At 40.7% G+C, this 18,965-nt stretch overlaps 1 protein-coding gene across 1 annotated transcript; it reads right to left on the reverse strand.

Annotated features, from left to right (window-relative positions):
* Window positions 1-1,409: 1,409 nt before the first annotated feature.
* Window positions 1,410-14,015, reverse strand: LOC308085384 (protein O-mannose kinase-like). The gene is made up of 2 exons (XM_080428533.1): window positions 13,948-14,015; window positions 1,410-3,752 (listed from the first exon to the last, which is right to left on the reverse strand). Exon 2 carries the CDS (start codon window positions 3,594-3,596, stop codon window positions 2,601-2,603), a length of 996 nt encoding a protein of 331 aa, XP_080284659.1. The 5' UTR covers window positions 3,597-3,752; window positions 13,948-14,015; the 3' UTR covers window positions 1,410-2,600.
* Between the last annotated feature and the right edge of the window lie 4,950 nt (window positions 14,016-18,965).

An 18,965-nucleotide genomic window follows, 5' to 3' on the forward strand; every position in this document is an offset into this window, starting at 1 on the left:
GGCGGCCCAGATAAGGGCCCTCAGGGCCCCATTCTCAGGCCAAAAATTCCCCGTTAAATCGGGATAATGGACCTGCGCCGCCCCAATAGGTTATTCTAGCACCTGCTCTACCCGTCACTATTATGCCGACGCCGTTATTTGCGCGTGGAGGTGTGCCCGTGGGCGTGTTGTTGCTATATCCCCCACATTGCAATTCTACAGACACACATGGGTACGGCTTGGGGACGGGGGATAGTGGATTCTAGAAGCACCCGCTGGTTTATAAAATCACCCGTCAAGTGCACACAGACACTACAATGGCTTTGTGCGTTGGACCATGAGCCGTGTTGCCAGCCTTGGAGAGAAATAAGCAACCGCAGTCCGCAGGTCTATGAAAACAAAAAGAAGCAACTCTAAGGCCACATGAGCACTTCAAACTACTAACTAGAGCTTTCATATCCCCTAAATATTTCAGCCCGGCTCGACTAATAATTGACAAATTAGACCCAGCCCAGCCCGTCAGTCATTTTTCTAAAGAAGCCTTATTTCTCATTAAATCTTGGTAATATATGAATGATCTGTGTGTGAAATGCGCTCTTTCTTTATACAAACCCATGCTCGCTCACTCTACCGCAAATGCCTCTCTCTCTTCATATAAACCGATGCTCACTCTACCGCATATGCGCTATCTCTCTCTATACAACCCCATGCTCACTCTACCGCAAATGTGCTCTCTCTCTTCATATAAACCGATGCTCACTCTACCGCATATGCGCTATCTCTCTCTATACAACCCCATGCTCACTCTACCGCAAATGTGCTCTCTCTCTTCATATAAACCGATGCTCACTCTACCGCAAATGCGCTATCTCTCTTCATACAAACCCATGGTCACTCTACCACAAACGCCACCACCACTCCCAGCGGGGTCATTTTGATTCTATGACGGCTGCCGTCTAGTTATCATCAGTGCCAGTGTTGTGAGGAAAAACAACTAACAAGCAACCAGGTCTAGGAAAACCAGCCCAAAAGAAGCGAGTCAAGCGACTATGGGCCACATGAGCACTCTAACATATACATCAGCTATTTGAAAATAGCAGATCTACAAGCTCACAACGCCTCCCATGCAAACGCTACGTTCATGACCCCCCAAAATAACCATATTTGAACTGGGGACCCCCCCATTTTGTTTGACTCGGTTCCACAGATAAATATTGTGAAAATAGCAGATCTACAAGCTCGCCAGGCGTTGGGTGCTCCATTGTGGTCTCGACCCACAGGTTGAGAACCACTGCATTAAAAGCTCCAAGCAAGTTACATGTCTAGTATGTTGTTGACCACGTAATGTAATGTTTTTGGTTTAGTGATAGGCTACTCCGTGGCGCGCGCGCGCCTCATTGTATGCTGCCCAAAATAACAGATCTGTAACTGTCGACACGACATGACGCAGCGCCGTTGATAGCTTGTATGTCTGTTATTTTGGGTAGGCGACGCACATACGCATCGCAGCAATGTGTCTGGGTTTGAGAGGCTTTGATTGATGTAAACTTAAAGTTTAGCTCTGTTCGGGATTACTGAACAAAGGTGGATGATGAAAGATAACGGGGACAATATGGATGTAAGTTAACTTTGCGTCACTTCAGAGGAAACTATGGAGCAACTTCAGAGATGTTTACACACCCCTGGAATCCATTAGAACGGTGGAAATAGAACGATAACAGCCAACGTGAGTACATAGGCTCTAGACCTTTCCTAAAACTGTCCAATTTATTATACCCATGTGCTACTGTTTGTCTGTGTACCACGTAGGAGCGTTGTCGCAACATGATGTAATTAATTATTTGGGAGCAGCCAGTGTGTACCAATAGTATACATATTTTAAATGGCTTTCATATACTATTCCGGATCTGACTAATATGACAAGCTTATTGTGAACACAATAGGCTACAAATTAATATAAAAATGTATTTGGATAAAAAAAAATAAAAGAAGGAAAACAAGCCCAATGTGGCTTATAATAATCAGACCAGGCAACAGTGCAGACAGGTAGATAGGCTAGAGCATATATTGGATCGGGATGACGGCTAGCGCAGTCTTCTCTTAAAGGCAATGGCTTCTGGCACGGTGATTGGTTTTATCATTGTAACGCCCAAACCACACCTATGCATAATGTAACGGGTAGCTCAGGTGTTTGGCGGGTGAGGGGGGTGCCATAGAATACCGAATTTTGCGGGGAAACGCCTCTTGCCTAGTCCGAAATCCCTAATTAGTGGTTTGTTCAAATCTGGCTCTGAATAGAGCCCTCAGTGCCAAACTTATTTCTGGCTTTATCATCCCTGTGCCAAGGCCAAAAATACATTGTAAAAAAAAAAGTGCTCTGGAGCCGAGATACAGCCTTTTTCAGTAAGAAGTTAAACAAGATGTGAATTGAGCAGAAAATCTTCAAATCATGATATCTTGGGTTCTGAACATTTTTTTTTCAAAAAAAGAAAGTGCAAAAATAAATTGCCCTCGGCGATTTGGGTTTGGCACTGCTCTATTGTGAATCCATTTCCTGCTCCTGAAGTCTGGGGTGACCAAACATGGCCCAGTATTCAAATATGGGACATTGTAATTGGTAGTTAGTTGTACTTTCTGTTCTCCAGCAACATGTTGTAGACCAGCTTGTAGACCTGCAGCACCTCCTGAGCGGCGGGCCGCAGCACGGGGTCTGTCCTCTTACACTTCGCGTGGACCTGTGACAGGTGGGAGAGGGCCACGTCGCCCCCGGCCACGCTCCCCATCAGGTGGCGCGTCACCTCCGGGATCTTCCAGATATCCGACTTCTCGTCGTAGCCGGGCATGAGCTTGTCTGAAAAGGCCAGGCCCTTGTACGGCCAGAGCTGCTCCGGCGCCACAAAGTCCCCGGTCAGCTTCCTGTCGAAGCATTTGACCAGCAGGCCCCTGGCAGCGTCCACCTCCGGCAGCATGTCCAGGTCGTTGACCACCAGACGGAAGTCGCTGCTCAGCAGGAACTGGGTCAAGGTGTGGATTAACCATTCTGTGTCACACATAACACGGCAGCCCACAGGGCTGTCGTGGAGGTAGCTGAGGACAGACACGTAGTCCACGGCCAACCTCAGGCGTATCTGCCAGGTGTCGTGATGCCGGTGTCTCTCCTGTTTCAGCACAGCGTCCAGGTTTAACAGGGAGCCCAGTGGGTGGTACTCAGTGACTATCATGTGCTCCTCTAGGCACGCACCCACCAGCTGCACCACGTGGGGGCCTTGCAGGGCTTGCAGCATGGAGACATCGTGGACAAATAGCTTCTTTAACGGAGAGTTTTTCGCTTTGGACAACGCCACCTTCTGACCTCTCCACTCTGACAGGAACACCTTCTTTACGAGAGACTCGCCGATCAGTTTCAACGTGCGCACTTCCGCGATGATTTGCGGACACTGCAGCCAGGACGAGCAGTTCTTCATGGCGTCTATTTTGAAGTGACCGGGAGGACAGACCTGAGGAGGCATCTCTGATACATGTCTCAGGTACAGGTACAGGTATATGTAGATCAACAACATGTTGGCGAACAGCACACAGAGACACAAAGACCACCGAAACACAGACATTTTGTGCATGACCTTGTAAAATAATGAGTTTTTCAGGAGCACAAAGGTGACGCGAAGCTCAGCCTATCCGTGAAGCCAATGGGATGGATGGGTCCCAGGTTAGGTCGGGTACCACATAACAGGATTGAGGATTGACAGGATTGATTTTTGGTTCACTGCCTCAGTCTCTGAAAAACAATGTAAACAGGCACAGGAATGAAGACATGAACCCGTTCACTTGCGTTCCTAATTTTCCTCTCATTTATTCACAATAATACAATCACAAATATCACAATAAATCAACATTTCCCTGTTCTGCAACAATGTCTCTCTTTTTAAGAAAGCCCATAGCACCTTCAAGGTGAGCATATGTGTGTGTACAGTTATTCCCTTCCAGGTACTGTAAGTATACGTGTGTGTGTGTGTGTGTGTGTGTGTGTGTGTGTGTGTGTGTGTGTGTGCGTGTGCGTGTGCGTGCGTGCGTGCATGCATGCGTGTGTGTTCCAGGTAGGTATAGCATGTATGTGTGTGGGTGAATGTGTTGAATATGAGTTGGTGTTTTACAGGTGAGTATCTGTATATCTGTTGTGTGTATGAGCTGCTGTCCCTTAAATACATTTGCATATTTTCACTTTTACAATATAACCATTAGGCTTCAATATTCCCATTAAACCTCTTAGTCATCACATCACAATGAAATACATTCAAAGGCCATATTTCAGTATTTGTACTGGTCCCAAGTACAGCAGAACAGTGGTCAATGACCCCTCTCTATTTCAAAGGATACAAAGGATTCAAATCAAGTAACACCTTGGTCTACTCTATTTAGAATCAATGACGGTCATTAACAAGCCATCAACGCAATTGTAATGGCTTTAAGCTAAAGAATGTGGCTTTGTTGAGAGACTGATCCTTGATTTTATATCAGATGCAAGCTAATGTTGAATCTATTGCACTAAGTAATGGTAGCTATTGGAGCAAGATGTTCCACAATAACATGGCCCATGTCATTACTGCCAGTACCCTCTCCTCTGCCTCATTGAGGGTAATGGCAGTAATGACATGGGCCATGTTATTTTGACCAAAATTGTAAAAGTTTATATATTTGAAAGTAATGTAAAGTACATCATTATCAGATTATCCTTCAACTTCTTGTTTATGCCCCAAAATGACTGCATCTGTTTTGTAGAAATTTGTAGCAATTGTAGAAATGTTAGACCTTAATTGCCGAATGTTTAAGCATATTCTAATCATGTAAACTTTACTTTAAAACATTTTCCAAATATTTTATTTGTTTAACACATTGAATGCCAAAAACGGTCCGGACCGTTTTTGAGGATCCAAACGAGAAGTGCCGAAAACGGTCCGGACCGTTTTTGACCCAATTCTATTTTTATACATGAGGGCCACGTGGGGCGCTAAAACGAAACTTTGACATCACCCAAGGAGTTTCTGAGAAGAAGAAGCTGGATCTGGCTCCATGTCAAAAATCCTTCCGGTCGGCGTTTTCAATGTTATCTCCTTGACTAAAAGCTTAATATCTCCATTTCTTTTTAATGTGGTGAAAACGAGCCGTTTTCGATCGGCGATCACGCTGCAATGGAGGATCGCGTTAGAAATATTATTGTTCCAGGCGTTAGTCGGGACCCTCCGCCGTCTCGCACGCACGCTTTGTTTACATGCACTTCCTCGTCGGGGCTTCTACACCACGAAACGTATAACGCAAGTGGATGGAAGAAATGCAGGCACTCAACGTATAATATTTTAATAAACCTCTGGCACCCAATGTATTAACATGTTGGACAGAATAGCCAATTTTACATCGAGGTGCCCAGATGTCCCTAGTGCCCAGCTATCCCGTTATCCCTGCATCATACCACAAACAGCCTAACACGTTAACTTTAAGATGAGGGCAAAGTAACTACAATTTCATTTGACAGCTTCAGTCCATGTGGGACTTTCATCAGTGCAAATTTCAGTAAAATAAGCATTACGTTCTCATTACCATGTACAAATTTAAATAATTAACATTTCTCTATGTAGCCTATTGGCCATCATTCCCATTTTCATTCTTCAATACTAATGATCAAATAAAACAGATAAGGCAGGTGAAGATCAAAATGTACTAAAATATGTACCTGCAAAACATTTGAGGTGAGAAACTAATGCAGCATGCAGTAACATGCATGCTTCAGCAGTAGCAGACCAGGGAAAAATAATTCTCTAGCTACAGCCAGGAGCCAGTTTACTTAATTATCACATACTGTAGATTGGAAATAGGGAGAAACAATGAACCTGACTCTGTACAAACTAAGCTAACAAAAGCTAGCTAATCTGCACAGAACGTGAAGTGTAAAACTTAAAGCAACAATTTATTGATGGGGGAGTGAACTTAACATGCTTGCTGCCTGTATCAAATCAAGTTGTTTGCAGCTCTAAGGATAATGAGGTGGGAGCAGGGGTCATCACCATGGCAGCTTGTGATGGATATTTTCCTTAATATTTCATTTTCGCCACGGACATGCAAAATAATCATTGTACCAAAAACACAGTGGCCTAGCCCTAAATGTATACTAATGGACTCCTAATGTGTCATAGGGTCTATTCCAATGTGCTGCACATTTTAAAACAATAGTACAGTATGTCTGCTTTAACTACTGAGCGACCAACAAATTAAATCCTAATTATTTTGGATTATAATAGTTGAGTCTCATCAGTACAGACAGTGCTTCAACCTCAAAAGGGCCACTTAGCTGCAAAGGTGAGTGGGTGGGTATTATACATCATATGGCTAATATAGAGATTGCTGGCTTTTCAAAAGACTGTGTTACTTGAGGACAGAAAGATATCAAGTTCTACCAGCTAAACCATTTGGTTTGGCAAGGTACAGTAGTGCATTCCATTAAGTAGGCCGTCTGGTCAAGGCCCTTTTCGTTCAGATTCGTTCCCATCAGGTGGATCTAAATAATCTCTGCTTCTTAAAAAAGATCTATTGGTAGTAAATAAGAAACAAAAAGTTCTCCATCTGCTTTCCTGCAGTATTTTTACAATGAGTGTTTAAAGTCGGTACTATTTCTTACTAGGCGTAGTAATATTTAGTGTGGTTGCCCTAACAGGGCAACCAGACTATTTTGTCCCGCTACTCCTCCCACAGTTTTTGCGCCACACACTGTATTTTGCTAAGAGAGAGAAGTTGTATGATTTAATTGATATTAATTTATTAGTGAATTCATTTTCCCCATTGACTTGCATGAGAAAATGCGAAAACAAATTTGTTTCTCTCCGAAACCGTAAGGGCTACAGTTACAAGACTCGGAGGGGAGGTTAAGAGTCCAGTGCCAAATTATTTAAAAAAAAATTACACAAGTTGACCTCATGATGGCGCTATAACAGCCCACTTTACGTTTCAGCCTATAACTCTTGAACCGTAGGTCGTAGAATCAAAAAACCTGGATTCCTTGGGGCATGACGCAACTCCCCATATAGGCCACGCCCGTTTGTGTCTGGATAGATTTTAAAATTTTTAGATCTTCAAAACACAGTTTTTGCACCTTCTCCTACAGATTTTGTCCAAATCTCACAATTGGTACACATAATCGCTGAACCCATGCGATAAACATATCAAAGCGGAAACCATACCGTTCGTCTGTAATAGGCTTCCAAAGGGGAGGGGCTTGTTTTACAAATGATGCCAAAAATTATGAACAAAACTTCCAGTCAACCCCAAATTTGTCAACGGTGGTTTACTCAACAACTCCCCAAAAGCATTTTCACTTTGATACATAGGGGGTGCCACAAATGCGCAAAATGTAGCCGTTTGATGCAAAAACATGATTTTTCAATCCTCTCAAAATGAAATGCAAGTGATCTCAGGAGTGACGTGACAATATAATTGGCTTACAACATTTGTGGGAGGGGCCATTTTCTATAGTGGGAGAGGCCTACTTCTTAAAATCAAAACGCCATGTATCAGGAACGCAGGATCCGATCTGCACCGAATTTGGATCGCACGTGTATGGCCTCCAATGGTATTCCTCCCGGTGTATTCCTCGTGTCCCAGCGACCGCAACCCGCGACTCGCGTTGGCGCAACCACACTTGCAATTTCCCAGAATTGCGAATATTCTAGTTTCAATAGGGGTGGTGCGGTTTTCGGTCACATGCAAGTTGTCGGCCAATAGGATGGCCGCAAAAAAAAAACACTTCCACTCTGACCAAAACAAAGCAAAAATATTTTGTATAATTCTACCGGCGTTTTATTGACATTAATGTGAGAGGAAAACAGCAGAAGGATCAACTCCCTCAAGCAGAAACGTCAGCAGGTAAGCCACACACACACACACACACACACACACACACACACACACACACACACACACACACACACACACACACACACACACACACACACACACACACACACACACACACACACACACACACACACACACACACACACACACACACACACACACACACACACACACACACACATATGTATTATGTTATCACATTAAAAAAATCGATTGAAAATAGCAGATCTACAAGCTCACAATGCATCTCAACGATTTCCTTCCTATATATATATATATATATATATATATATATATATATATATATATATATATATAATAGTATATGTATGTATGTATGTATGTATGTATGTATGTATGTATGTATGTATGTGTGTGTGTGTGTGTGTGTGTGTGTGTGTGTGTGTGTGTGTGTGTGTGTGTGTGTGTATAGGGGCCGGGCATAGCGACGTCGCAGGGTCGAGATGCCGTTAAATCAGCCCACTTTCGCCGCCATAGTGAGTGAGTAGATTGACAGCTGCCACAAGTGTAGAGTAGTGTAGTGTAGTCTGTAGTCCTGTGTTTGTTGTCCAGCAAGTAGACGGTGTACATTTTTATCTATCTCCAACTTGTCTGTTGCTCTAATTTAGCAATGGTAGGACAGTGCTGCATTATCGGATGCAATGCCAAGGTTTCAGACGTTAAATTAAAAAAGTTAAATTGCATACATTTCCAACCTGGAAGAAAAGCTTTGGAGATCAGATGTCGGAGATATCAAAGAAACGTCGTATGGCTTGGCTTGGGTATCTTAAATACAATGAGATTGAGCAAACAGCTAAATTGTGTTTCTCTATGTGTCCAGTCTGAGAAACGTTGTCTAACGTTGTCTCACAGTCACGGTGGCTGAGTAAACAGCCAGGGACTCTTGTCTGTCTGTCAGCATGTGTTCAGACGTCGGAGATATCAAATAAATGTAGTATGGCTTGGGTGTCAGCTGACGAAATAACATAACCTTCAACAACATTCCCAAACACATATAAGCTCAAACGAGCATGACAGCACTCACACAATCAAAAATGTGAGGGCGAGGCGAGCATCAGCGTTGCCATGTCGCCTTATTATAAGCGACTTTGGGCTTCTTTTTCTGTTAAGTTGCTTGTAAAATTAGTAGCTTTGTGTGGCTTATTTATAAAGTGTACTTGCTTATTTAGGCTTATTTAGGTACTTGCTTATTTAGGCTTAAAAAAATAATAATTAAACCAGTGGTTCTCAAATCTTTTCATGAAAATGTTTTGTGCCAGGGAGCATTTGTGTTGTTAGAATGTTTTAAAAAATATTCCAAATATTCTTTATTTTATTGCAAGAGTTTTTCTTAATAGCCAATGTACAAGCTCACGTGAGCTTGTAGATCGGCTATTTTCAAGTAGCCGATGTCACTAAGCCACTTCTTTTGGGCTTGTTTTCATAGACCTATTTGCTTATTTCTCTCGCAAAATATGGCAACACTGATCGCAACAGGTCCGTTGTGCACTTTCTCAAAGAACAGAAAAGAAGGTGAACAGGTACGGTAGACCGAATCCATGTTGATGGAAAAGCATGCCGATGGGACAAAGGAAAAATACTTGAGTGTCAAAACAAAAGTGTACAAAAAAGAACATGATGACATGATGAGTAATTCATGAAGGGCACGGCATGATCTAAAGGAATGCAATGTCACAATAGTTTGATTCAATGGTGCCTAACTTTGATGAGAGTTGAGGAGGAGGTCTCATGGTGAGGCTGTGGATCAAGGGTTTCCATGGATTATGCTTGTTGAGTGTTATTATAATTGAGTTGTTATTGTTATTATTGGACACTTTGAAACACTTTCTCTCAAAAAAAATAATTATAGAAAGAAAAAGAAAAAAGTGCCACGGACATAGGGTTTCATACATGTCCTTCCTAGGTATTTTAGGAAAAAGGTTTGGTGATGCAGGGCTGCAAGACATACTTATTGAGTCTGAAGTTGGTGCCCCAGCATCCATCAATGGTGTGATCAGTCAGCCAAAGGAGATGCAGTCTGCACTTTCATAATTTGGTGGTAGCATTTTGATTGATTTTCAGCCATTTTGGGCCAAGGTGTGCTGCTTTTTTTTTTCTACCTTTCATTACACAGTAGGTTGTGATTTTTTAAATGTATGAAACATAAGCTTTTAGCTAAATGTACTATGTTTATTATGTTTCATTTTGCTGGGTGCCAATCACTTCCGTAGAAGTGTTTTCTTTAACAAATTTGCTACATTTCATGATCTAAATTCAAATATGAGTATACTAATGCACCAATACTTGTTTCAGATGTTAGGTATATGTATTTATGACATTTGAGAAATACTGCAGGATATTGTGCGGAGACCTTTTAACCCAAAGTAAACAAGGGTATTGTCATTGTTTCAAAATGCATTGAAAAAGTAAATTTAGATCCAAGACGTGATTGTGGAGTGTTATTATAGTTATTATAGTTGTTATAATTGTTATTATTGGACACTTTGAAACACTGTCTCTCAACTAACGACAACCAGCTTTACTTGTCCAGTTCTGCCCTCCTTTGCCTTGGTAGCAAATAGCTCCTTCAGGGGTCATCAACATGTCCGTACATGGACAAACATGTCCGTGGCAAGACTTGTCTATGTCCGTGGCACTCTTTTTTTCCTTTTAGTTTTTAAAGAAAAATATATTTAGCCTACATATTTTTCATTATAATGTAAAAACATATTCTAAAATACACAATTGAATCTTAAAAAAAAGTGTTTGAATAATTTTGGTGACTCATAAAGTGTCAGGATGACATTCTCATTAATATGATGCAGGAGATTTGTGGTATTGTATGTTTTACCTGTACATGATTGATCATATGAGGACAACAAGACAACAAGATTACCTGAAAATGTCAAAACATCCGTTCAATCCTTTGTGGGATACTAGTATTTTTTAATTTTTTAAGACAATGGATTAATGGAGTATGAGGTGTGTCAGACAATGAAACAATTAAAGTCAACAGTAATGTGAGTGACCACAGTGGAAATGGTGCGGGAAAAGAGCAAAAAAAAAAGGCATGTCATCTGTTGAGAAGGAGCACCGAGGCAAAGGAGGGCAGAACTGGAGTAAAGTAAAGTTGATTTATGTCAGTTGAGAGAAAGCGTTTCAAAGTGTCCAATAATGCTAATAATAACCATAGTAACACTCAATCATAATCCATGGAAACCCTTGATCCACAGCCTCACCATCAGACCTCCCACTCACCTCTGATCAAAGTTAGGCACCTTTGCATCAAGCTATTGTGACACTGCATTCCTTTCAATCCTGCCATGCCCTTCATGAATCAGTCATCGTGTACTAGGCCTATGTGATTTTAGTCCAAGTTATTCAAACGCATTTTTATACGGTTCTACATTATAATGAAGAAAATATATATCTAGAATTTATTTTCAAAATAAAAAATGTGCCTCGGACAAAGACATGTCTTACCACGGACATGTTTGTCCGTGTACGACTGTACGGACATGTTGATGACCCCTGGCCTGAGACTAAAACTGACTGATGGCAGCCAGCTCATTTAAATTTTAATTATAAATAATAATTAAGATTGTTGAAATTATAATTATTTGTCAAATGTTTGTCTTGATAAGGGCCACAGATGTTTGGCAGGCCATAAAAAAAATATATATATATATATATATTTTTCAAATGGGTCTTTTGGGAAAAGGGCAATTTGAGGCAAACAGTGCTTTAAACTGAAAGTGACTGGAGTCTGTTTCATTTCTCTCCAAAATACCTTGAATATGATGGAAGACATGATTAATAATTACTGTGATTCCGATAAGATTTACACTTCATATCATACACCATACAGTAAGAACTCCTATAACTTTCACCGGCAAAAAAAAGTGTTTTCTTTTAATTAAAAAAATATTACGATACAGTATGACATCATGACAATACCTCTAATATATCGTCATATTTTAATACCACAATAGGCTATATCGTGGGACAATATGTCGTGACACTCACTCCTAGGCGGGGAGGGTTAAAAAAAAAATGTTATCACTTGGGGAGGGTCATTGGCCCCGATTCATAAAGGGATTTACGACCATATTTTGTACGTACTGGCATCTAGGACAAATCCTACACCTGCAGTCGGATTCATAAACGTTTTTTGGTCTGTGTTTGGTGCGTCAGGTGCGCACGTTCTCAGGTCAGCACTGAGGCTGTCTTACCAGGGCTGAAATGTGCGTATGTCTTTAGAATGCTTTATTCTTCATGCCAAAATCAATTACAACAGTGGCAAACCTCAAATAAAATATATATGTGACCAACATTTGTCAACATATATATAAAAAATAAAAAATAAATGTCAAACGATGTATTGCTTGTAGCCTATGCATAATATAGACATGATGTAGATTCCACCGCTTTTTATTTATTTTCTAGGCTATCAGTTCCATTTAGAGCTGAATTATATAGGTCCCTCAGTGTGTTTGCCAGCGGGCCATCTGAGCCAAAGTGTCACGTAATAATGAAAATAGGCTATCATGCCTTAATGAAACTGCGGAGGGACTGACGCACCAGTGTCCGTGCCGCGGTATTAATTTGTAGGCTAATAGCCTACTGTAGGCTACTCTACTGTATATTGATCACATGAACGCCACACACAACAGCCTAATAAATGTTACCATCTGATGAGGAAACTATAGTGATGAAAGCTGTGTCCAGAAGATCCATTCCCCATTCAGACGTAGGACAGTGATATATTAATCAAAAATTAACTAATTTAATCAATAAGTAATCAATAAGCTCTGGTCCATAATCGAATAGCCCTGGATTTATTTTCAACATCATCTTTTTACCTGGTAAACGTGAGCAATGTTATATCCTTTCCAGGTTATTAGTCTATTATTTGCTGGCGGGGTTAAACCTTGTAAACATTACACATTACGTTCAGCTGATCCATCGTGCAATAGTGGGACTCGCTTCCAGACAGATCAGAATGATGTTCAAGTTCTCTGTCAGTGTCAAGGCAATGCGGCCGACAGCTGTAAGTTTGGACGAGAAGTTAAACTTCTGCAACTCTGGTGTTGCCAGATTTTGTGAGAGAAATAAGCAACCAGGTCTATGAAAATTAGCCCAAAAGAAGCAACTGGCACTTAGGCCATTTAAGCACTTTAATTAAACCGTTGTGAGCTTGTAGATCTGCTATATTAAAAAAAAAATCTTGTAATAAAATGTGGAATATTTGGAAGATTTTTTAAACATTCTAACAACACAAATCTGCCTCCAGCTGGCACAAAACATTTTCAGATGGGGCTTATAGGGATAAATTAGCTTACATATTAACTTGGGGGTCCATGACATAAAAATATTTGAGAACCACAGGTTAAAACAATTGAACAATTGTGAAGCAAGCCCAAATAACCAACTACACTTTAGAAGCAAGCAAACCGCACCCACTCTGTTACCAATATTTAAAAGCAACTTTACAGAAAAATAAGCGCAAATTCGCTTATAATAAGCGGACATGGCAACACTGTGCCGTAAAGTGACGTTAAAGTTGGATGCTGTTGGATGCAGACTTCGAGATTAATCAGCTCCTACACCTGGTCATACGCACGTCTCTGTGATATACGAACCCCTTTGGGAATTGCACGTCCGTTTGTGACTACCAAAATACGAACTCCTTTACGAACTTTATTTACCCCATATTTACGACCCTCGTTATGAATCGGGGCCATTGATTTTTTTCTTTTAGTCTAAGGGAGGGTCATGGCATTTTAGATCAAGTTACATACATTTTCTCCAGGGGTACCCTTCTTTAAAAATCGACCTGTCCCTAAAAAGGTATATAAAAACAGACTATTTCATCAATTCAAAATTGCATGACCCTCCCTTGGATTTAAAGTAAAATTAGCTGACCCTCCCTTGGACTAAAATTAGAAAGGCATGACCCTCCCCTATTTTCCTCCAGGGACCCTCTTCTGTAAATTTCGACTGGTCCCTAACAATCAATAAACATACAACACAATACAATACAATGAAATAAAACAAAACAATATGTACCTGGTAAGAATAGACACAATTCTCTGGTCAGAAACCTCTTTTGGTATAACACGCCTCAGCAGCAGTCTACAACAGAATTAACAGCAGTGTGTTGTAAACAATATACTGTTTGGTATGTCAAATTGACTAACTGAAAACATGTACAAAGCATCACTACTTCATGTAGGTACATTTAGCATGTATAGAATAACCAGTATTCATCACAGTATCACAGTAAACTCTTATTGAAAATATAGTGTGCTGAGGAACACATCTTACCTTGAGCAAATCTAATCAAGACTGGTACCCCTCTAACATGGACACCTGTGTTACTCAATGAGGTGCCGCCCACTAACCAATAAGAAATGCCCTTACTTAAATGCTGCCATATCCTTAATTATCACTCAACCTGTTTGACTTGCGTGTTTTCTCTCGCTATTGTCCCATTCACATTTCAACTTACATTACAACACACCTACGCATGGAATCATACCAATGTTCAGAGACCTTATAATCAACATAATTATTGAAGCTTATTGACGCACAGAAACCTACACAACTTGATCTCACTCTTGTCCCCAAGTAACCCTGTGTCCTCTGCAAAGCCAACATTCTGTATACTAATGACGATAGGGGCTAGATCCAGTCAAACCAAGACTAGTCAGATCTGGCCCAGAATTATGGAATGCCAAAGCTGCCGTATCTAGATATAAATACATAAATAAATAAATGAATTTATAAAGCAATAAATGCTAAAATAAATAAATAATTGTGCAAAGAAATATATAATTAAATATTGAAATGTATTCATTTATGTGACCATTTATGTATTTATTTATTTATTTATATATTTATGTATTTATTTAGTTTGGCATTCCATACAGAATATCACCTGATTTCAACCAAAATAATTCCTGACCACGAAAATGGACATCCTGGATGAATCAGAGAGAGTCCGATCGAGGCCAGATCAAGTCATAACTAGTCAGATCTGGCCCAGAATATAACCTTATTTCAACTAATATAAATCCCACAGACAGAATACTTTGCCACTGAAAACTACTCATAATGAAATAGTTGTAATTGGTCAAATCACATATTTTTCAATCCTGGTCTGTTATTATTGAAAATCTGATAATTTGACAGTCTTACTAGCCTTACTATCAACTAATTGTGTTGATTTACAAGTTGTTGTCATAGGCATAAAACAACATTCTGAAATCGCGAGGACAACACTGCATCTGGTGTCTGCATAGGTGCAGTGGCATAGCCTACCTTCACTTTTCCAGTGGGTTATTTTCGTATCAAAAGGGGCCCGTTTATTATTAAAATATTTAATGTATCTGAATGTGTAACTACCCTAACCAGGGGTCATCAACATAAATACAAATTATAGTCTATATATAATTTTTTCATGACAATGTAAAAACATACAAAATATTCACACTCTAATCTTTGAATTCAAATTGGTTTGAATAATGATGACATGCTCATTAATATGTTGCAGGAGATTTGTGGTATTGTACAAGGTACTGTACATGATTGCATCAGGTGAGGACAAGACAGTCTAGCTGTCTTACTGTCTTGTCAGTAATGTTTGATAATAGCTAATAGCAACCTGAAAATAGCAAAATGTGTGTTTAATCCTTTTAAGACAATGGATTAATTCATATGTGGTGTGGTCAGACAATTAAACTATGAAAAGATCAAAAATAGATCTGTTCAGAAGGATCCATTTGCACAAAAGCAAAGGAGGGCAGAACTGGACAAGTAAAGCTTGTTGAAAAAGATTTTCACCATTGAGAGAAAGTGTTTCAAAGTGTCCAAAAATAACAATATTTAACTATAATAACACTCCACAATCATAAGCAGTGGAAACCCTTGATCCACAGCCTGCGGTCCACAATCGCCACAATCATTAGGGGCGGCCATAGCTGAGTGGTTAGTGAGCCCGCCTAGGGAGCCAGAGGCCCAAAAGAGACAGTGATGAATCACAGCGGATATCACACTGATATCTGTCTCTCATCCTGTGATCTTGGAGTCCGAACAGATGCTGAGTACTATAATAGTACTATAATAGTACTATACTATATGTTCGGACTCCAAGATTAGTCTATAGTAGTTTACAGTAGAGTTTTACCTCGAATGGCCTCAAATCCATGCCTCTTCTTATGTTATGGCCATTCATTTTTATTACCGGTGGGGATATGATTTATCCCTGCGTCTGGTCAGAATAATTAAATACATGTATTTCCTTTTCGGAAATATGTGTTGACAAATGGACACAAACATTTAGTAATTGACACTACTGTATTAAATTTTGCATGAAGAATAAGGCATTGTAATAACAGCAAGTTAGGGTTAACCCATGAGCAGACGTGAGTTTCAGTGTGCTTGACACTAAATGTACGTAAAGACTGATGATGAATCAGACTATGCTCATGGAAACAATGGGCCTTATGCAGCAATAAGTTCCTAAAGTTTCCTCTTACATTTCTTCCTAAGTGAATTCCTAAGAGAAGTCAAGTCTCATTCATGACGTGTTCTTAAACTGCCAAATTGTTCGCACCTGTTGTTCTTATGTTGATGAATTTAAAATGGTAAGCGCGTGCCCGTCTATCAGAATTAGTAGAGGAAACGCCCGGAAACGCCCTTAAATCCCCATATAAGGCAGAATGCGGAAGAGGCAACACACCCACACACAGAGAGAGACAAGACAGCGAATATAATTCTAGCGTACGCGTACTTATCTATACTATTACCTAGTCATGTCAAAGGCTAAGCGCAAGCTTAAATCAAAAGGCCTTGACGGCCTTGATGTAAAAAGAAAAATAAACTGGTCAAGTTCAGAAGTGGAGGTACTGCTGCAGGAAGTGGAAAAGAACAAGGCGATTCTTTTCAGTAGTGTCAGCTCGGGCTTTAAAGGCACCCACAAAACCCAGTGTTGGGTTGAAATAACTGTAGCGGTAAATATAGTGTCAGGGGGTGAGGAGCGTTCTCCAGGTGATGTTAAGAAAAAATGGTTCGATATAAAATCTGAGGCCAAAAAAAAAATTGCCGCCTACAGAAGGGAGATGCTGCTTACTGGGGGTGGGCAGGGCCCCCCACTGGAGATATCCCCACAGGATGAGAGGATTGGGGCAATAATTGGCGAGACGGCACTGTCCGGTGTGCCATCCACCGAAAATCTGGACTCTGATCTGACCACCGTGACAGTGCCGTCATTTACCATCTCAGAACCCGAAGGTGAGCTTTTTTTTTGTCAGGTATTTGACCGCATGCTTACAATAGTGTGCATGATATGGAGAGCAGTTTGTGCCACCCCGTGTGTAAAGTGATTATATTTGTGAATCAGTTTTCCCTTCAACATGTCATGTAGGCTACGTGTGTTAAAGTGTTACTGTTTGTAGGTTAAACATCTGCTTTTGCTGTAGGCATAGATAAAGCGTGCGTAATTGAACCCCCGCAAATAACGGTCACTAATGGCTTAATTTTAATTTCAGAACCACCGTCGCTGCTGCTCCTCTCCGAGTCCGACTCCGAATACGATGACGAGTCAGTGCCGCCACCACCACCACCATCATCATCATCATCATCATCACAGGCACAGCCACCACCATCATCATCACAAACACCTTCCTGCAGCGGTACCTCCACTTCGCGTGGACCCAGGTCCCGTGCCCAGCCTGCCAATGCCCCCCCACGTCCCCGTTTAATAACTGATGCGGTGTTGGACACACAGGAGAGGCTCGCCACAGCGAATGAAAGTATTGCGCACAGTTTAATTCAGATCTTAGAGGTCCTACGAGAGATGTCTGCAACGCAGGCCCGCATTATGAATGAATTATCAGACATAAACGAAAATTTCAGGTAATAAAAAAAACAAACAAACAAACAAAAAAAACAAAAACAAACAAGTGACACTTGGTTTGTTTTGTGTACTTTCTTTTAATAGTGGGAAATAATAATGAAACTGAACCTCGATATATGGGTTCGATCGATATGTGGGAAATAATAATGAAACTGAACATAATTATAATTTAGAAACGAGCAATTAATTGTTGCAGAACGTCGTGAGCAGGTCTGTCATCTGGCCCAATGTGTGGTACCGGTGCGTCGTCAGGACGCGCAGCTTCTTGTGGCAGTGGGGGAAGAGGTACACCACGTTTCATGGCTATGTTGTGTAAGACACAGCATGCCATGATCATCTTACAAACCTAAAATGATGGAAAGATTTGAAAGTTAGAAAAGGACAGATTTAAAGGGATACTTCACTTTCACATAAAATAAACATTAAAAATATATATTAAAAAAAAATGAAAGAAGTTATGGCAAAATAAAGGCCCCCTCACACATTAGTAGGACACTCTAATGCGTGAGGGGGCCATGAATTTTCCATTACTTTTTTCATTTATTTTTAATATATTTTTTAAATGTTTCCCCCCGCCGAAAGTGAAGTATCCCTTTAACATTTTGGCTGAGGTATAAAAATCTAGAGTGTTCATTTAATTATCAGACTGGTGCGTTCGGAAATACAGCACTGAGCGCACTGGCCAATACAAACTAATATGCCAGTGCACTCCGGTGCTGGAGCTGTTCTATTTAAACGCACCTTCTCCGGTTTGTAAAGCAGTTTGCCTCCTGCTGTGTCCAAACACAACCAGCGTACTTTCAGTATGCCAATTGTGCGCTCGATGGTGGAGCGGGTGCGTGCGTGACTGTCATTATAGGACACCTCCTGGGCAGTCTGGGGTCCGGTGACTGGTGTCATTAACCAGGGGGCCAGGGCATATCCACGATCTCCTAATAAAACAATGTATAAGAATATAAGGCCACGGGTGCAGTCATTTATAATTACTTAATTAAAGCTCAATTTGTAGGCCTAGCCTATAGAGTTGGCTACAGATATACATAAAATACATACCAATGAGCCATCCGTCTCCAGCAGCTCCTTGTTCAAGGCGCATACCCACAGAACTGTTATGAAAAATAAATGAGTCATGTGCACCTCCGGGGTACCTGGCGACCACATTCAAAAG

Source organism: Gymnoscopelus braueri (assembly GCF_963280865.1).
Source record: "Gymnoscopelus braueri genome assembly, chromosome: 5".
Classification (NCBI taxonomy): Eukaryota; Metazoa; Chordata; class Actinopteri; order Myctophiformes; family Myctophidae; genus Gymnoscopelus; species Gymnoscopelus braueri.